We start from the raw sequence: 17,082 nt of genomic DNA, 5'->3' as shown, positions 1-17,082 counted from the left end.
GGTAGTGTGGCGACCAGAATTGCACGCAATATTCTAAGTGTGGCCTAACTAAAGTTCTGTACAGCTGCAGCATGACTTGCCAATTTTTATACTCTATGCCCCGACCGATGAAGGCAAGCATGCCGTATGCCTTCCTGACTACCTTATCCACCTGCGTTGCCACTTTCAGTGATCTGTGGACCTGTACGCCCAGATCTGTCTGCCTGTCAATACTCCTAAGGGTTCTGCCATTTACTGTATACTTCCCACCTGCATTAGACCTTCCAAAATGCATTACCTCACATTTGTCCGGATTAAACTCCATCTGCCATTTCTCCGCCCAAGTCTCCAACCGATCTATATCCTGCTGTATCCTCTGACAATCCTCATCACTGTCCGCAACTCCACCAACCTTTGTGTCATCCGCAAACTTACTAATCAGACCAGCTACATTTTCCTCCAAATCATTTATATATACTATAAAGAGCAAAGGTCCCAGCACTGATCCCTGCGGAATACCACTAGTCACATCCCTCCATTCAGAAAAGCACCCATCCACTGCTACCCTCTGTCTTCTATCACCGAGCCAGTTCTGTATCCATCCTGCCAGCTCCCCTCTGATCCCATGTGACTTCACCTTTTGTATCAGACTTCACCATTTGTATGAGGGACCTTGTCAAAGGCTTTACTGAAATCCATATAGATAACATCCACTGCCCTTCCTTCATCAATCATCTTCTTCACTTCCTCAAAAAATTCAATCAAATTAGTAAGACACGACCTCCCCTTCACAAAACCATGCTGCCTCTCGCTAATAAGTCCATTTGTTTCCAAATGGGAGGAAATCCTGTCCCGGATGAATCCTCTCTAATAATTTCCCAACCACTGACATGAGGTTCACCGGCCTATAATTTCCTGGATTATCCTTGCTATCCTTCTTAAACAAAGGAACAACATTGGCTATTCTCGAGTCGTCTGGGACCTCACCTGTAGCCAATGAGGATGCAAAGATTTCTGTCAAGGCCCCAGCAATTTGTTCCCTTGCCTCCCTCAGTATTCTGGGGTAGATCCCATCAGGCCCTGGGGACTTATCTACCTTAATGCTTTGCAAGACACCCAACACCTCCTCCTTTTTGATAATGAGATGACTGAGACTATTTACACTCCCTTCCCTAGGCTTATCATCCACCAAGTCCTTGTCCTTGGTGAATACTGATGCAAAGTACTAATTTAGTACCTCGCCCATTTCCTCTTGCTCCACACATAGATTCCCTTCTCTGTCCTTGAGTGCGCCAACCCTTTCCCTATTTACCCTCTTGCTCTTTTTATATACGTATAAAAAGCCTTGGGATTTTCCTTAATCCTGTTTGCCAATGTCTTCTCATAACCCCTTTTAGCCCTCCTGACTCCTTGCTTAAGTTCCTTCCTACTGTCTATATATTTCTCAAGGGATTCGTCTGTTCCTAGCCTTCCAGCCCTTACAAATGCTTCCTTTTTCTTTTTGACGAGGCTCACAATATCCTGCGTTATCCAAGGTTCCCGAAACTTGCCAAACTTATCCTTCTTCCTCACAGGAACATGCTGGTCCTGGATTCTAGTCAACTGACGTTTGAAAGACTCCCACATGTCATATGTTGATTTACCCACAAACAGCCGCCCCGAATCTAAATTCTTCAGTTCCTGCCTAATATTGTTATAATTAGCCTTCCCCCAATTTAGCACCTTCACCCGAGGACTACTCTTATCCTTATCCACAAGTACCTTAAAACTTATGGAATGATGGTCACTGTTCCAGAAATGCTCCCCGACTGAAACTTCGACCACCTGGCCGGGCTCATTCCCCAATACCAGGTCCAGTACGGCCCATGCCTAGTTGGACTATCTATGTATTGTTTCAAGAAGCCCTCCTAGATGCTCCTTACAAATTCTGCCCCATCCAAGCCCCTAGCACTAAGTGAGTCCCAGTCAATATAGGGGAAGTTAAAATCACCCACCACTACAACCCTGTTACCTTTACATCTTTCCAAAATCTGTCTACATATCCGCTCCTCTACCTCCCGCTGGCTGTTGGGAGGCCTATAGAAAACCCCCAACATCATGACTGCACCCTTCCTATTCCTGAGCTCCACCCATATTGCTTCACTGCATGACCCCTCCGAGGTGTCCTCCCGCAGTACAGCTCTGATATTCTCCTTAACCGGTAATGCAACTCCCCCACCCCTTTTACATCCCCTCTATCCAACCTGAAGCTTCTAAAGCCTGGAACATTTAGTTGCCAATCCTGTCCTTCCCTCAACCAAGTCTCTGTAACAGCAACAACATCATAGTTCCAAGTACTAATCCAAGCTCTAAGTTCATCTGCCTTACCTGTTATACTTCTTGCATTGAAACAAATGCACTTCAGACCAGCAGTCCCACTGTGCTCAACAACATCTCAGCATAACTTTCCTGCTTTTGTACTCAATACTTCTCTTTATGAAGCTCAAGATACGAGATGCTTTGCAAACTGCTCTCTCAATATGTCCTGCTAACTTCAAAGATCGATTCAAATATAAGGAGCAAGAGGGTAACTAGAGAAAGGATTGGCCCACTCAAGGACAAAGGAGGAAAGTTATGCGTGGAGTCAGAGAAAATGAGTGAGATTCTAAACGAGTACTTTGCATCGGTATTCACCGATGAGAGAGACATGAAGGATGTTGAGGTTAGGGACAGATGTTTGATTACTCTAGGTCAAGTCGGCATAAGGAGGGAGGAAGTGTTGGGTATTCTAAAAGGCATTAAGGTGGACAAGTCCCCAGGTCCGGATGGGATCTATCCCAGGTTACTGAGGGAAGCGAGAGAGGAAATAGCTGGGGCCTTAACAGATATCTTTGCAGCATCCTTAAACACGGGTGAGGTCCCGGAGGACTGGAGAATTGCTAATGTTGTCCCCTTGTTTAAGAAGGATAGCAGAGATAATCCAGGTAATTATAGACCGGTGAGCCTGACGTCAGTGGTAGGGAAGCTGCTGGAGAAGATACTGAGGGATAGGATCTATTCCCATTTGGAAGAAAATGGGCTTATCAGTGATAGGCAACATGGTTTTGTGCAGGGAAGGTCATGTCTTACCAACTTAATAGAATTTTTTGAGGAAGTGACAAAGTTGATTGATGAGGGAAGGGCTGTAGATGTCATATACATGGACTTCAGTAAGGCGTTTGATAAGGTTCCCCATGGTAGGCTGATGGAGAAAGTGAAGTCGCATGGGGTCCAAGGTGTACTAGCTAGATGGATAAAGAACTGGCTGGGCAACAGGAGACAGAGAGTAGCAGTGGAAGGGAGTTTCTCAAAATGGAAACGTGTGACCAGTGGTGTTCCACAGGGATCCGTGCTGGGACCACTGTTGTTTGTGATATACATAAATGATTTGGAGGAAAGTATAGGTGGTCTGATTAGCAAGTTTGCAGACGACACTAAGATTGGTGGAGTAGCAGATAGTGAAGGGGACTGTCAGAGAATACAGCAGAATATAGATCGACTGGAGAGTTGGGCAGAGAAATGGCAGATGGAGTTCAATCAGGGCAAATGCGAGGTGATGCATTTTGGAAGATCCAATTCAAGAGTGAACTATACAGTAAATGGAAAGGTCCTGGGGAAAATTGATGTACAGAGAGATTTGGGTGTTCAGGTCCATTGTTCCCTGAAGGTGGCAACGCAGGTAAATAGAGTGGTCAAGAAGGCATACGGCATGCTTTCCTTCATCGGACGGGGTATTGAGTACAAGAGTTGGCAGATCATGTTACAGTTGTATAAGACTTTGGTTCGGCCACATTTGGAATACTGCGTACAGTTCTGGTCGCCACATTACCAAAAGGATGTGGATGCTTTGGAGAGGGTGCAGAGGAGGTTCACCAGGATGTTGCCTGGTATGGAGGGCGCTAGCTATGAAGAGAGGTTGAGCAGATTAGGATTATTTTCATTAGAAAGACGGAGGTTGAGGGGGGACCTGATTGAGGTGTACAAAATCATGAGAGGTATAGACAGGGTGGATAGCAAGAAGCTTTTTCCCAGAGTGGGGGATTCAATTACTAGGGGTCACGAGTTCAAAGTGAGAGGGGAAAAGTTTAGGGGGGATATGCGTGGAAAGTTCTTTACGCAGAGGGTGGTGGGTGCCTGGAACGCGTTGACAGCGGAGGCGGTAGACGCGGGCACGATAGCGTCTTTTAAGATGTATCCAGACAGATACATGAATGGGCAGGAAGCAAAGAAATACAGACCCTTAGAAAATAGGCAACATGTTTAGATAGAGGATCTGGATCGACGCAGGCTTGGAGGGCCGAAGGGCCTGTTCCTGTGCTGTAATTTTTCTTTGTTCTTTGTTCTTTGATGCATATGAACCCCCAGGTCCCTCGATCCTGTGCACTCTTAAGAACTCTGCCATTAAGTACATATTGCCACTTCTGCCAAAATGCATAACCTCACATTTAGAACATAGAACAGTACAACACAGTACAGGCCCTTCGGCCCACGATGTTGTGCCGAACCTTTAACCTACTCTAAGATCAAACTACCTACATACCCTTCATTCTACTATCATCCATGTACCTTTCCAAGAGTCGCTTAAATGTCCCTTATGTATCTGCTTCTACTACCACCGCTGGCAGTGCATTCCACGCACCCACCACTCTCTGTGTAAAGAACCTACCTCTGACATCTCCCCGAAACCTTCCTCCAATCACCTTAAAATTATGCCCCCTGGTGATAGCCCTTTCCGCCTTGGGAAAAAGTCTCTGGCTATCCACTCTATCTATGCCTCTCATCATCTTGTACCCCTCTATCAAGTCACCTCTCATCCTTCTTCGCTCCAATGAGAAAAGCCCTAGCTCCCTCAATCTTTCTTCATAAGACATGCCCTCCAGTCCAGGCAGCATCCTGGTAAATCTCCTCTGCACCCTCTCTAAAGCTTCCACATCCTTCCTATAATGAGGCGACCAGAACTGAACACAATATTCCAAGTGTGGTCTAACCAGGGCCTTATAGAGCTGCAGCATAACCTCGCGGCTCTTAAACTCAATCCCCCTGTTAATGAAAGCCAACACGCCATACGCCTTCTTAACAACCCTATCAACTTGGGTGGCAACTTTGAGCGATCTATGGACATGGACCCCAAGATCCCTCTGTTCCTCCACACTACCAAGAATCCTGTCTTTAAGCCTGTATTCTGCATTCAAATTCGACCTTCCAAAATGAATCACTTCACACCTTTCCAGGTAGAACTCCATCTGCCAGTTCTCAGCCCAGCTCTGCATCCTGTCAATGTCCCGTTGCAACCTACAACAGCCTTCCACACTATCCACAACTCCAGCAACCTTCGTGTCATCGGCAAACTTGCTAACCCAGCCTTCCACTTCCTCATCCAAGTCATTTATAAAAATCACAAAGAGCAGAGGTCCCAGAACAGATCCCTGCGGAACACCACTGGTTACCGAGCTCCAAGCTGAATACTTTCCATCTACTACCACCCTCTGTTTTCTATGGGCCAGCCAATTTTGTATCCAGACAGCCAACTTTCCCTGTATCCCATGCCTCCTTACTTTCTGAATGAGCCTACCATGGGGAACCTTATCAAACGCCTTGCTAAAATCCATATACACCACATCCACTGCTCTTCCTTCATCAATGTTTTTTGTCACATCTTCAAAGAATTCAATAAGGCTTGTGAGGCATGCTGCCCCTCACAAAGCCATGCTGACTGTCTCTAATCAAACTATGCTTTTCCAAATAATCATAAATCCTGTCTCTCAGAATCCTCTCCAATAATTTGCCCACTACCGACGTAAGACTGACTGGTCTATAATTCCCAGGGTTATCCCTGTTCCCTTTCTTGAACAAGGGAATAACATTTGCCACCCTCCAATCATCCGGTACTACTCCAGTTGACAGTGAGGACGCAAAGATCATCGTCAAAGGCGCGGCAATCTCTTCCCTCGCTTCCCTTAATATCCTTGGGTATATCCCGTCTGGCCCCGGGGACTTATCTATCCTCATGTCTTTCAAATTTTCCAGCACATCCTCCCTCTTAACATCAACCTGTTCGAGCATATCAGCCTGTTCCACGCTGTCCTCACAAACGACCAGGTCCCTCTCACTAGTGAATATTGAAGCTCAGTATTCATTAAGGACCTCCCCTACCTCCTCCGACTCCATGCACAAGTTCCCTCCACTATCCCTGATCGGCCCTACCCTCACTCTGGCCATCCTCTTGTTCCTCACATAAGTGTAGAACGCCTTGGGATTTTCCTTAATCCTACCCACCAAGACTTTTTCATGTCCCCTTCTAGCTCTCCTAAGTCCATTCTTCAGTTCCTTCCTGGCTACCTTGTAACCCTCTAGAGCCCTGTCTGATCCATGTTTCCTCAACCTTAAGTAAGCTTCCTTCTTCCTCTTGACTAGCTGTTCCACATCTCTTGTCATCCAAGGTTCCTTCACCCTACCATCCCTTCCTTGCCTCATCGGGACAAACCTATCCAGCAGTCGCAGCAAGTGCTCCCTAAACAACCTCCACATTTCTGTCGTGCATTTCCCTGAGAACATCTGTTCCCAATTTATGCTCCCCAGTTCCTGCCTAATAGCATTGTAATTCCCCCTCCCCCAATTAAATATTTTCCCATCCCGTCTGCTCCTGTCCTTGTCCATGACTATAGTCAAGGTCAGGGAGTTGTGATCACTATCACCGAAATGCTCTCCCACCGAGAAATCTGCCATCTGGCCTGGTTCGTTGCCAAGCACCAAATCCAACATAGCCTCCCCTCTAGTCGGCATATCTACATATTGAGTCAGGAAACCTTCCTGGACACACCTGACAAAAACTGCTCCATCCAAACTATTTGCACTAAGGAGGTTCCAATCAATATTAGGGAAGTTGAAGTCACCCATGACAACAACCCTGTTACTTCTGCACCTTTCCAAAATCTGCCTCCCAATCTGTTCCTCCGTGTCTCTGTTGCTATTGGGGGGTCTATAGAAAACTCCCAATAAAGTAACTGCTCCTTTCCTGTTTCTGACTTCCACCCATAATGACTCAGTAGACAAACCCTCCTCGATGACCTCCCTTTCTGCAGCTGTGATACTATTCCTGATTAGCAATGCCACTCCCCCACCTCTTTTACCTCCCTCCCTATTCCTTTTGAAACATCTAAACCCCGGAACATCCAACATCCATTCCTGCCCCTGTGATATCCAAGTCTCCGTAACGGCCACAACATCGTAGCTCCAAGTACTGATCCATGCTCTAAGTTCATCACCCTTATTCCTGACACTTCTTGCGTTAAAATAGACACACTTCAACCCATCATACTGGCTGCAACTTTGCTCTGTCAACTAACCTTCCTCACAGACTCTGCACTCGGTATCTGCCTGTTCAACAGCAATTTCTCTGTGTTAAATTCCACCTGCCACTTCCACCTTGCCATTCCTGTTGCAGTTGTTTTGTATCATCCTCACTATCTATCACACCTCCAAGTTTATTATTGTTGGCAAATTTTGAAATGTTACTCTCTATTCCAATATCCAAGTCATTTTTATATATCAAAAAAAGCAGTGACCCAGCACTGACCCTCGGGGAACACCACTGTCTACCATCCTCCAGTCAGAAAAACATCCATTTACCATGACTCGCTGTTTTCTGTCCTTGAGCCAATTTTTTTTATCCAAGTTGACACTGACCCTCCTATTCCAAGAGCCTCAATTTTGTTAAACAGCCTTTTATGTGGTACTTTCTCAAAGATTTTCTTATAATCTATATAGACAACATCCATTTCTTTCCAACAAAAACAGAAATGCTGGATTCACTCAGCAGGTCTGGCAGCATCTGTGGAAAGAGAAGCAGAGTTAACGTTTCGGGTCAGTGACCCTTAAGGGTCACTGACCCGAAACGTTAACTCTGCTTCTCTTTCCACAGATGCTGCCAGACCTGCTGAGTGAATCCAGCATTTCTTGTTTTTGTTTCAGATTTCCAGCATCCGCAGTATTTTGCTTTTATTATCCATTTCTTTCCCTTCATCAACCTTCTCTGTTACTTCATCAAACAATTCAGTTATGTTAGTCAAACGTGATTTGCCGTTTACAAATCCATGCTGGCTCTCCTTAATTAACTCAAACCTCTCCAAGTGCCTGTTGATTTTTTCCCTGATTATTGTTTCTAAAACTTTACCCACTACTGATGTTAAACTAACTGGCCTGTAGTTGCTAGGACTCTCCTTACACTCTTTCTTGACTAGGGCGTCACATTTGCCACTCTTCAATCCTCTGGCACCTCCCCCATTTCTAGGGAAGATTGGAAGATTATGGGAAGCCCTTCCATTATCTCCATCCCCACTTCCTTCAGCAACCTGGGACACAAGACCCTCCCCCCCCACCCCAACTTTATACGAACATATGAAATAGGAGCAGGAGTAGGCCATTTGGCCTGTCGAGCCTGCTCCGCCATTCAAAGAGGTCCTGGCTGATCATATACCTCTGTCATTTTACTCCACTCTCCCCATATCCCTTGATGTCGTTAGTATCCAGAAATGTATCGATTTCAGTCTTGAACATGATCAATGTTTGAGCTTCCACAGCCCTCTGGGGTAGAGAATGCCACAGATTCACCACCCTCTGAGTGAAGAAATTCCTCCCCATCTCAGTATGAAATGGCCTGCCCTTTATTCTGAGACTGTGTCTCCTGGTTCTAGACTCACCAACCAGAGGAAACATCCTATCTACATCTACCCTGTCATGCAGTGACAGAATTTTGTAAGTTACAATGAGATCAACTCTCATTCTTCGAAACTCTAGAGAATACTGGCCCAGTTTAGTTTAGTTTAGTTTAGAGATACAGCACTGAAACAGGCCCTTCGGCCCACCAAGTCTGTGCCGACCATCAACCACCCATTTAGACTCATCCTACACTAATTCCATATTCTTACCACATCCCCACCTGTCTTTATATTTCCCTACCACCTACCTATACTAGGGGCAATTTATAATGGCCAATTTACCTATCAACCTGCAAGTCTTTGGCATGTGGGAGGAAACCGGAGCACCCGGAGGAAACCCACGCAGACACAGGGAGAACTTGCAAACTCCACACAGGCAGTACTCAGAATTGAACCCGGGTCGCTGGAGCTGTGAGGCTGTGGTGCTAACCACTGTGCCACTGTGTTATTGAAAGCTCTCCTCATAAGATGATCCCTCCATCCCATATATGACAAGTATATACTTCCTTAGATAAGGAAACCAAAACTATACACACTACTCCAGGTGCATTCTCACCAAGGCTTTATACAATTGCAGCGAGGCATCTTTACTCCTGTGCTCAAATCTCCTTGCAATAAAGGCCAACATATCATTTGCCTTCCTAATTGCTTGCTGCACCTGCATACTAGCTTTTAGTGACTCATGAACAAGGACACCCAGGTCTCTTTGGACATTGACACTTCCCAACCTCTCACCATTTAAGAAATACTCTGCCTTTCTGTTCTTTCTACAAAGTGAATCACTTCACACTTATTCACATTATATTCCATCTACAATGTTCTTGCCCATTCACTTAGCCTGTCCAAATCCCCTTGAAACCTTCTCCTTGCATCCTCCTCACAACTTACATTCCCACCTAGTTTTGTATCATCAGCAAATTTGGAAATATTACAATTGGTCCCCCACATCCAAATCATTTATATAGTTTATGAACAGCTGTGACCCCAGCATTGATCCTTGCAGTACCCCACTAGTAACAGCCTGCCATCCTGAGAATGACCCATTTATTCCTACTCTCTGCTTTCTGTCTGTTAACCAATTCTCAATCCATAGCAGTATATTACCCCCAATTCCATGTGCTCTAATTTTGTTTCCTAATCTCCTGTGTGGGACCTTCTCAAAAGCCTTCTGAAAATCCAAATACACCATATCCACTGGTTCTCCCTTATCTATGCTACAAGTAACATAGAACATTACAGCGCAGTACAGGCCCTTCGGCCCTCGATGTTGCGCCGACCTGTGAAACCATCTGACCTACACTATTCCATTTTCATCCATATGTCTATCCAATGACCACTTAAATGCCCTTAAAGTTGGCGAGTCTACTACTGTTGCAGGCAGGGCGTTCCACGCCCCTACTACTCTCTGAGTAAAGAAACTACCTCTGACATCTGTCCTATATCTATCACCCCTCAACTTGAAGCTATGTCCCCTCGTGTTTGCCATCACCATCCGAGGAAAAAGACTCTCACTATCCACCCTATCTAACCCTCTGATTATCTTATATGTCTCTATTAAGTCACCTCTCCTCGTCCTTCTCTCTAACGAAAACAACCTCAAGTCCCTCAGCCTTTCCTCGTAAGACCTTCCCTCCATACCAGGCAACATCCTAGTAAATCTCCTCTGCACCCTTTCCATAGCTTCCACATCCTTCCTATAATGCGGTGACCAGAACTGCACGCAATACTCCAGGTGCGGCCGCACCAGAGTTCTGTACAGCTGCAGCATGACCTCGTGGCTCCGAAACTCGATCCCCCTACTAATAAAAGCTAACACACCATATGCCTTCTTAACAGCCCTATTAACCTGGGTGGCAACTTTCAGGGATTTATGTACCTGGACACCAAGATCTCTCTGCTCATCTACACTACCAAGAATCTTCCCATGAGCCCAGTACTCTGCATTCCTGTTACTCCTTCCAAAGTGAATCACCTCACACTTTTCCGCATTAAACTCCATTTGCCATCTCTCAGCCCAGCTCTGCAGCCTATCTATGTCCCTCTGTAACCTACAACATCCTTCGGCACTATCCACAACTCCACCGACCTTCGTGTCATCCGCAAATTTACTAACCCACCCTTCTACACCCTCATCCAGATCATTTATAAAAATGACAAACAGCAGTGGCCCCAAAACAGATCCTTGCGGTACACCACTAGTAACTAAACTCCAGGATGAACATTTGCCATCAACCACCACCCTCTGTCTTCTTTCAGCTAGCCAATTTCTGATCCAAAGCTCTAAATCACCTTCAACCCCATACTTCCGTATTTTCTGCAATAGCCTACCATGGGGAACCTTATCAAACGCCTTACTGAAATCCATATACACCACATCCACGGCTTTACCCTCATCCACCTGTTTGGTCACCTTCTCGAAAAACTCAATAAGGTTTGTGAGGCACGACCTACCCTTCACAAAATCGTGCTGACTATTGCTAATGAACTTATTCTTTTCAAGATGATTATAAATCCTGTCTCTTATAACCTTTTCCAACATTTTACCCACAACCGAAGTAAGGCTCACAGGTCTATAATTACCAGGGCTGTCTCTACTCCCCTTCTTGAACAAGGGGACAACATTTGCTATCCTCCAGTCTTCCGGCACTATTCCTGTCGACAATGACGACATAAAGATCAAGGTCAAAGGCTCTGCAATCTCCTCCCTGGCTTCCCAGAGAATCCTAGGATAAATCCCATCTGGCCCAGGGGACTTATCTATTTTCACACTTTCCAAAATTGCTAACACCTCCTCCTTGTGAACCTCAATCCCATCTAGCCTAGTAGTCTGTATCTCAGTATTCTCCTCGACAACATTTTCTTTCTCTACTGTAAATACTGACGAAAAATATTCATTTAACACTTCCCCTATCTCCTCTGATTCCACACACAACTTCCTACTACTATCCTTGATTGGCCCTAATCTAACTCTAGTCATTCTTTTATTCCTGATATACCTATAGAAAGCCTTAGGGTTTTCCTTGATCCTATCCGCCAATGACTTCTCGTGTCCTCTCCTCACTCTTCTTAGCTCTCCCTTTAGATCCTTCCTGGCTAGCTTGTAACTCTCAAGCGCCCTAACTGAGCCTTCACGTCTCATCCTAACATAAGCCTTCTTCTTCCTCTTGACAAGCACTTCAACTTCTTTAGTAAACCATGGCTCCCTCGCTCGACAACTTCCTCCCTGCCTGACAGGTACATACTTATCAAGGACACGCAGGAGCTGCTCCTTGAATAAGCTCCACATTTCGATTGTGCCCATCCCCTGCAGTTTCCTTCCCCATCCTACGCATCCTAAATCTTGCCTAATCGCATCATAATTTCCTTTCCCCCAGCTATAATTCTTGCCCTGCGGTATATACCTGTCCCTGCCCATCGCTGAGGTAAACCTAACCGAATTGTGATCACTATCACCAAAGTGCTCACCTACATCTAAATCTAACACCTCAAAAAACTCCAACAGGTTTCTCAAACACGATTTCCCTTTCACAAATCAATGTTGACTCTGCCCAATCATATCAATATTTTCCACGTGTCCAGTTATATCATCCGTTATAATAGATTCTAACATTTTCCTTACTACTGACATCAAACTAACAGGTCTGTAGTTCTCGGTTATCACTCTCGCTCCCTTCTTAAATAGTGAGATTACATTTGCTACTTTCCAGTCTCTCGGAACCCTTCCAGAATCTATAGAATTTTGAAAGATAACCATTAATGCATCCACTATCTCTATAACTACCTCCTTCAACACTCTAGGATGTAGCTCATCTGGTCCAGGGGATTTATCAACTTTCAATTCAATAAATTTTTCAAGTTCTTCCTCTTTATTGATACTAATTTCTTTGCCTCATTTTCATGAGTCCCTTGGTTCTCTAGTATTTCTGGGAGATTTTCTGTGTCTTCCTCCGTGAAGACAGACACAAAGTAATTGTTTAGTCTCTCAGCATTTCCTCACAACCACAAACTCTCCTGTCTCCACCTGTAATGGACCCACATTCGTCCTTGCTAATCTTTTCCTTTTCACATACCTAAAGAAGCTTTTACAATCCATCTTTATGTTTCTCGCTAGCTTGCATTCATATTCTTTTTTCCCTTTCTTTATCAGTTTCTTGGTCCTCCTTTGTTGGATTCTAAATTGCTCCCAATCCTCAGGTTTATCACTTTTTCTGACGGCCTTCTCAGCCACTTTGTTTGATCTTATGCAATCCTTAAGTTTCTTTGTTAGCCACGATTGATTCACCTTTCCTGTTGTAATTATCATCTTAGTCTCTCCATTGTTTGCGATTTGTTTTTACTTCACGAGGCTCTGATGGATGATATTTCAACCTTGTGTGTCAGTCATTACCACTCAGACTAATGCCTTGCACATCAATTAGGAGTGAGAATGAACTCAATCCAGTGTTGTTGGTTCGGAACTCTGGGTTCCTTCAGCCTGAATCCCTTCCTGTGACAGTCACTCTGAACATTTCCTGTCACAGTTCTCGCCTGGTTTCTAGTTCCCCGTGTTATCATCTGGATCAGAGTGTTGGAACACGGGCAAAGTTCTGGAGAAAAAAAATGATGAAATGTCAGAGTTGAGTTGGTTGAGAGAAATTGTGAAAGAAAAAAGGAAAACAAATAAAGACTTGCATTTCCATAGCACCTTTCACCACCTCAGGATGTCTCAAAGCGCTTTACAGCCAAGCTTTACTTTTGAAATGTGGTTACTGTTGGAATGTAGGAAACACAGCACATGAAGAGAGGTTGAGCAGATTAGGATTATTTTCATTAGAAAGACGGAGGTTGAGGGGGGACCTGATTGAGGTGTACAAAATCATGAGAGGTATAGACAGGGTGGATAGCAAGAAGCTTTTTCCCAGAGTGGGGGATTCAATTACTAGGGGTCACGAGTTCAAAGTGAGAGGGGAAAAGTTTAGGGGGGATATGCGTGGAAAGTTCTTTACGCAGAGGGTGGCGGGTGCCTGGAACGCGTTGCCAGCGGAGGTGGTAGACGCGGGCACGATAGCGTCTTTTAAGATGTATCTAGACAGATACTTGAATGGGCAGGAAGCAAAGAGATACAGACCCTTAGAAAATAGGCGACATGTTTAGATAGAGGATTTGGATTGGCGCAGGCTTGGAGGGCCGAAGGGCCTATTCCTGTGCTGTAATTTTCTTTGTTCTTGTTTTGTTATTTGTGCTCAGCAAACTCCCACAAACAGCAATGAGATAATAACCGGATAATTTGTTTGTGTGATGTTGGTTGAGAATTCTCCTGCTCTCCTTTGAAGTACTGCCCCTCCAACACTGCAGTGCTCCCTCAGTACTGACCCTCCAAATGTGCAGCATTCTCTCAGTACTGCTCCTCTGACACTGCAGCACACCCTCAGTACTGACCCTCTGGCAGTGCAGCAGTCCCACAGTAATGACCCTCTGACAGTGCAGCACTCCCTCAGTACTGACCCTCCGACAGTGCAGCACTCCCTCAGTACTGACCCTCCGACAGTGCAGCACTCCCTCAGTTCTGACCCTCCGACAGTGCAGCACTCCCTCAGTACTGACCCTCTGACAGTGCAGCACTCCCTCAGTACTGACCCTCTGACAGTGCAGCACTCCCTCAGTACTGACCCTCTGACAGTGCAGCACTCCCTCAGTACTGACCCTCTGACAGTGCAGCACTCCCTCAGTACTGACCCTCTGACAGTGCAGCACTCCCTCAGTACTGACCCTCTGACAGTGCAGTGCTCCCTGAGTATTGTACTGCCTGTGTCAGCCTGGAATTTGTGATCATGTCTCTGGAGTGGGCCTTGAACCCGTGATCTCTGACTCAGAGGTGAGAGTGTTGCCCACTGAGGCACGACTGACATTATCAAGCTATATGTTACTAATCCAAAGATTAGAATCATGTATATGTAATTGCTGTCTCAGACTCAATGGGCTGAATGGCCTCCTTCTGTGTTGTAACTGACTGTGATTCTCTGGTGATTCATATCTCAGAACGACACCTCTTTTTTTTATTCATTCATGGGATGTGGGCATCACTGGCCAGGCCAGCATTTATTACCCATCCCTAATTGCCCTTGAGAAGGTGGTGGTGAGCTGCCTTCTTGAGCTGCTGCAGTCCAGTTGGGGTAGGTACACCCACAGTGCTGTTAGGAAGGGAGTGCCAGGATTTTGACCCAGTGACAGTGAAGGAACGGCGATATAGTTCCAAGTCAGGATGGTGTGTGACTTGAAGGGGAACTTGCAGGTGGTGGTGTTCCTATGCATTTGCTGCCCTTGTCCTTCTAGTTGGTAGAGGTCGCGGGTTTGGAAGGTGCTGTCTAAGGAGCCTTGGTGCGTTGCTGCAGTGCATCTTGTAGATGGTACACACTGCTGCCACTGTGCATCGGTGGTGGAGGGAGTGAATGTTTGTAGATGGGGTGCCAATCAAGCGGGCTGCTTTGTCCTGGATGGTGTCGAGCTTCTTGAGTGTTGTTAGAGCTGCACCCATCCAGGCAAGTGGAGAGTATTCCATCACACTCCTGACTTGTGCCTTGTAGATGGTGGACAGGCTTTAGGGAGTCAGGAGGTGAGTTACTCACTGCAGGATTCCTAGCCTCTGACCTGCTCTTGTAGCCACGGTATTTATATGGCAATCTCCAATCAGTACTATTTTATTTTCTGGCATGGACCAATCATGGTTTTAATTCAAACTGATCTTTGTCTTTTGCGTTGTGTTATGTGATCCAGACTCGAATCTCTCCCTGGCCAAAGGAATCTCCTGGATCCTGGTTCAGTGAGTTCAAGCGAGGCAAACTGGTGAGTTTTCTCCGTGGGACATTGTCAATTTTACTTTCATTGTTCTTTGTACAAAATTGATCCTATAGCTCAAACTTAGACAGCCAACCGAAGCAAGATAGATGTGTGATTTGACTTCAATGTGTTTAAATTTGATTACCAAATTCCCCTTGTTCCCCAGTAGGATTCGAGCTCTTGTCCACTTGTGTTAACTCCCTGTGATTCTCCCACAGCTTGCCTATGTGGATTCTCAGGGTGAGCCAATCAACTTGGTGCAGATGACCTTTCTGAAACTGTTGAGCGCCTCTGCGAGACAGAATTTCACCTATAACTGTCAGCAGTCAGTGGCCTGGTATGATGCAGCCTCTGACAGTTATGACAAGGCACTGAGGTTCCTCGGATCCAATGACGAGGAAATGTCACATGACAACAACCCGTACATCAAAGCCATCTATGATGGTTGCATGGTGAGTATTGCCCGATTGTGCACAGTTCTGGTCTCCATACACCACGGATTCTAGAATTCTATCCTGTGAGTTTGTAAATCTCTCTATCATTCTCTTCTCAGCTGAGGAAAGGTTTGGAAAAGACTGTGCTTGAGATTAACACCCCCAAAGTGGATCAAGTTCCAATCATCGATTTGTTGGTGAGTGACTTTGGCAACGCCAACCAGAAGTTTGGATTCGAAGTAGGTCCTGTCTGTTTCCTGGGCTAAGAGACTGAGTGCGGGACCAGCCAGGCAAACCGACACCTTCATTCCACCCGACCCACCACAAGACACGTGCAAGTTTTGATCCTGGATGGAGTAAAAATTCTCTCTCACTGTGTATGTACGTATTATTATTTAGAAATTACTAAATGCCCTTGTGGGGCCAGAATCACATGACTTAAACCTATTATGGGAAATCTAGAAGGACTTACGATGGTGTTGAGTTATATCGGCACGAAGGGAACAGCACGGATCTTGCCTTAAGATAGGACGTAACCCAACAGATGCCGTCAATGCTGCATCACTGGCTACTCATGGTTCTTGCACAAATTGCAAAAGTGCTAAGAAGGTGTATTTTAATGAAATGTAATTATTCTATTGTAAAATACCGTTTATACCTGTTTCCACTTTCAGAACTTGCAGGTGTCTATCTGGCTGCCATTTTTTAAAATGCCATTTTAAACTTTATTTGAAAATCAAAAACAAACTGTGTAACAATTAAAGAAAAATGAAATAAAATGTTAGCCTCTTGTGAATAAGCTGTATTCTTTCCCGTGATTGTCATTGTCTGACCTGCTCAGGGACTGCGTTTGTCTTTAACTTGTAGCTATGACCCAAGGTTAGGACATTGGGGTATCTGCTGACTGAATATCATTGGAGCTCTGGGGAGGAGACAAGGCCGATTGGATAGCTCTTTCAAAGAGCCGGCCAGAATGGACATTATGGTCCAAGCATCTCTCTCTGTGTCGTATGACTCTATTTAGGATCTTGTTGGTATGTCTCCTTTTACTGCAAGTTTCCCAATGGTTGAGGCTTACTCTGCGTAAGGGTGCAAAATACTGTGTCATGGTGCTATAT

General features: G+C 45.3%; 1 protein-coding gene across 1 annotated transcript in view; it reads left to right on the top strand.

The window, feature by feature from the left end:
• Positions 1-16,731, top strand: part of LOC137373152 (collagen alpha-1(XI) chain-like) — a 612,019-nt gene extending 595,288 nt beyond the window's left edge. Inside the window, exons 67-69 of the mRNA XM_068038011.1 lie at positions 15,468-15,536; positions 15,749-15,982; positions 16,084-16,731. Of these exons, the coding sequence (XP_067894112.1) occupies positions 15,468-15,536; positions 15,749-15,982; positions 16,084-16,230 (450 nt within the window). The 3' untranslated portion in view covers positions 16,231-16,731. The remainder of the gene's footprint in view (positions 1-15,467; positions 15,537-15,748; positions 15,983-16,083) is intronic.
• Positions 16,732-17,082: the final 351 nt, after the last annotated feature.

This window comes from Heterodontus francisci, chromosome 8 (assembly GCF_036365525.1).
Source record: "Heterodontus francisci isolate sHetFra1 chromosome 8, sHetFra1.hap1, whole genome shotgun sequence".
Taxonomy (NCBI): domain Eukaryota; kingdom Metazoa; phylum Chordata; class Chondrichthyes; order Heterodontiformes; family Heterodontidae; genus Heterodontus; species Heterodontus francisci.
This window is presented reverse-complemented; position numbering and strand designations above follow the sequence as displayed.